This window comes from Andrographis paniculata, unplaced genomic scaffold (assembly GCF_009805555.1).
Source record: "Andrographis paniculata isolate CXL003 unplaced genomic scaffold, ASM980555v1 Contig55END, whole genome shotgun sequence".
Lineage (NCBI taxonomy): Eukaryota > Viridiplantae > Streptophyta > Magnoliopsida > Lamiales > Acanthaceae > Andrographis > Andrographis paniculata.
The window spans coordinates 849,454-851,650 of NW_026137590.1; the positions used below are offsets into that span (position 1 = coordinate 849,454).

The 2,197-nt window shown below is 39.8% G+C and overlaps 1 protein-coding gene across 1 annotated transcript; it reads right to left on the minus strand.

The window, feature by feature from the left end:
- Nucleotides 1-240: 240 nt before the first annotated feature.
- LOC127256140 (baicalein 7-O-glucuronosyltransferase-like) lies at nucleotides 241-1,775 on the minus strand. The gene has a single exon (XM_051281986.1). It carries the CDS (start codon nucleotides 1,697-1,699, stop codon nucleotides 317-319), a length of 1,383 nt encoding a protein of 460 aa, XP_051137943.1. The 5' UTR covers nucleotides 1,700-1,775; the 3' UTR covers nucleotides 241-316.
- Between the last annotated feature and the right edge of the window lie 422 nt (nucleotides 1,776-2,197).

Here is a 2,197-nt window from a genome sequence, read left to right on the forward strand (position 1 = left end):
TTATTTTATTTTTTAAAAATATAATTATACATTTTAATCGTACTTTAAAATTTTAAATTTTAAATTTATTTTATTTTAATTAAATTATTTAATTATTTTAATTTTAATTTATAATTATTTTTACTAATATATTTTTTAATTATTTGTTAGTTATACAATATCTAAAATTCTATTCCAAACAATATAACTAAAAAAAAGAGAATATCTTTTTAATAAAAAATAAAAATAAATAAATTTAGATAAAAAAAAATAACATAAATTTAGATAGCAGACAGCAACTGATAAATATAATTACCGCAGTAACAAACCTCTTATTTTAACCTTCACGCAGTGATCGAACGAATTGCTCCAGCGCCGCCACCGACGTTCCGTTCCCCCGCACCGCCGCGGCGGCGGAAACCTTCATCTCCGACGTACGGTGCCTGATAGCCCTCCCAGTCTCCGACTCCATCATCTCCCGAATTCGACTCTCCAATACCTCCGCCGTCACGAAGCCGTCCGCCGGCGCCGGCGCCGCCGACAGCGGCAGCCCCAGCTTGAATTCCTCCACCAGAAGAACACGATTCATATGCTGCTCGGCGTATATCGGCCAGCCGATCATCGGAACCCCAAACGACACCGCCTCAAGTATGGAGCTCCGGCCGCAGTGAGTCACGAACGCGCCGACCGAGTTGTGACTCAGTACCTCCTTCTGTGGGGCCCACGATTGTATAACTAACCCACGCTTTTTCGTCCTTTCTAGAAAACCGTCAGGCAGGATTTCATCTAACTCAAATTCCCCCGCCGGCGACGAGCTCTGCATCTCCGGCGGACGCCGAACCGACCAGAGGAAGCGGTGACCGCTGTTTTCTAATCCGACTGCGATCTCCTTCACCTGTTTAGCTGAAAACAAACCTCTTCTACCGAAGCAAAGGAATATAACGCTTCGATTCGGCTGCGAATCGAGCCATTTCACGCATTCGTGAACGCCGCCGTTACTTTTGCCGGCGGTTTCGCCGATCAGAGGTCCGACGAAGTAAACTGGAGGAGATACGCCGTTCGGAACGCATAAACCGTTCGATAATGCTTCCTTAGCGCGAAACTCGAGAGCATCGAAGGAATTCACGAGGATTCCCTTCGATTTCTTAGCTTCCATGGCGGTTCTCAGAAAGTGTTGGTAAGTTTTATTCCGACGGAAGGCAATCAGCTTGGGTAATTCCGATGTGTGAACCGGCGGTCCTCCAGGACATTCCAGAAACTCGTCCAGATCCGCGATGTTTCCATGAACGTTTTCATCTATCACCAGAAAGTAGAAGAGAAAACAAGCGGCGAATCCGCCGGCGCTAATATAGAAATACGTCGGAATATTCAAGCTCGTAGATACCTCGAACGCCGAGTAGCAGAAGAAATCGATGACAAGCGCGTCGATTTTGAATTTCCGAGAGATTTCCTGGAGAGCATTGCGAACATCTGCGTTGCTGAGGCGAGGAATTTCGAAGAATTGTTCGACCAAATCGTCGATCGGTACAGAAGGAACGGCTTCGGGGATGCGATGGTAAGTGACGGACGCCAAATCCTGTACTTCCGCCGGAGCTGGAGCAGAACAGAGAACGGTGACTCTGACTGTAAGCTGGTTTTTGGTGATGAACTTGGCGAGAAGGAACATGGTGTTGAGATGCTCCGGCGAGCTGTAGATAACAATGGTGGAAGCATCTTCCATGGCTGCTTCTAGAAGGTACAGCCGATCGATTTAAACTTCTCTAATGCGCATGCATTTCATGACGGCAATATCTCACCTCTTTATAATAAAAATAAATAAATAAATAAATACAGGGAGTGGGTGAGTTGCAATATTAAAAATTATATCAATAATAAAAATACTCCCTCAATCCGGACAACGAGAGAATTTAAATAGGAGAATTTAGAAAAATTATAATTAAAAATATATTAATAAAAATAATTATTTTTATTAAAAAATTAAGATAAATAATTAATTCAAATTTAAATTTAAAATGAAATTAAATATGTAATTCTTTTTTAAAAACTAAACATCCCATGAGATGAGAGATTGATGTATTAATAAAAATAATTATTTTTATTAAAAATTAAAATAATTAATTAATTTAAATTAAATTTAAATTGAAATTAAATATGTAATTCTTTTTTAAAAAATAAACATCCTATGAGACGAGAGATTGATATATTAATAAAAATAATT

Bases quoted from the DNA above. Each gene is read 5' to 3' on its own strand.
- LOC127256140 (XM_051281986.1), bottom strand. From the start codon at position 1,699: ATGGAAGATGCTTCCACCATTGTTATCTACAGCTCGCCGGAGCATCTC.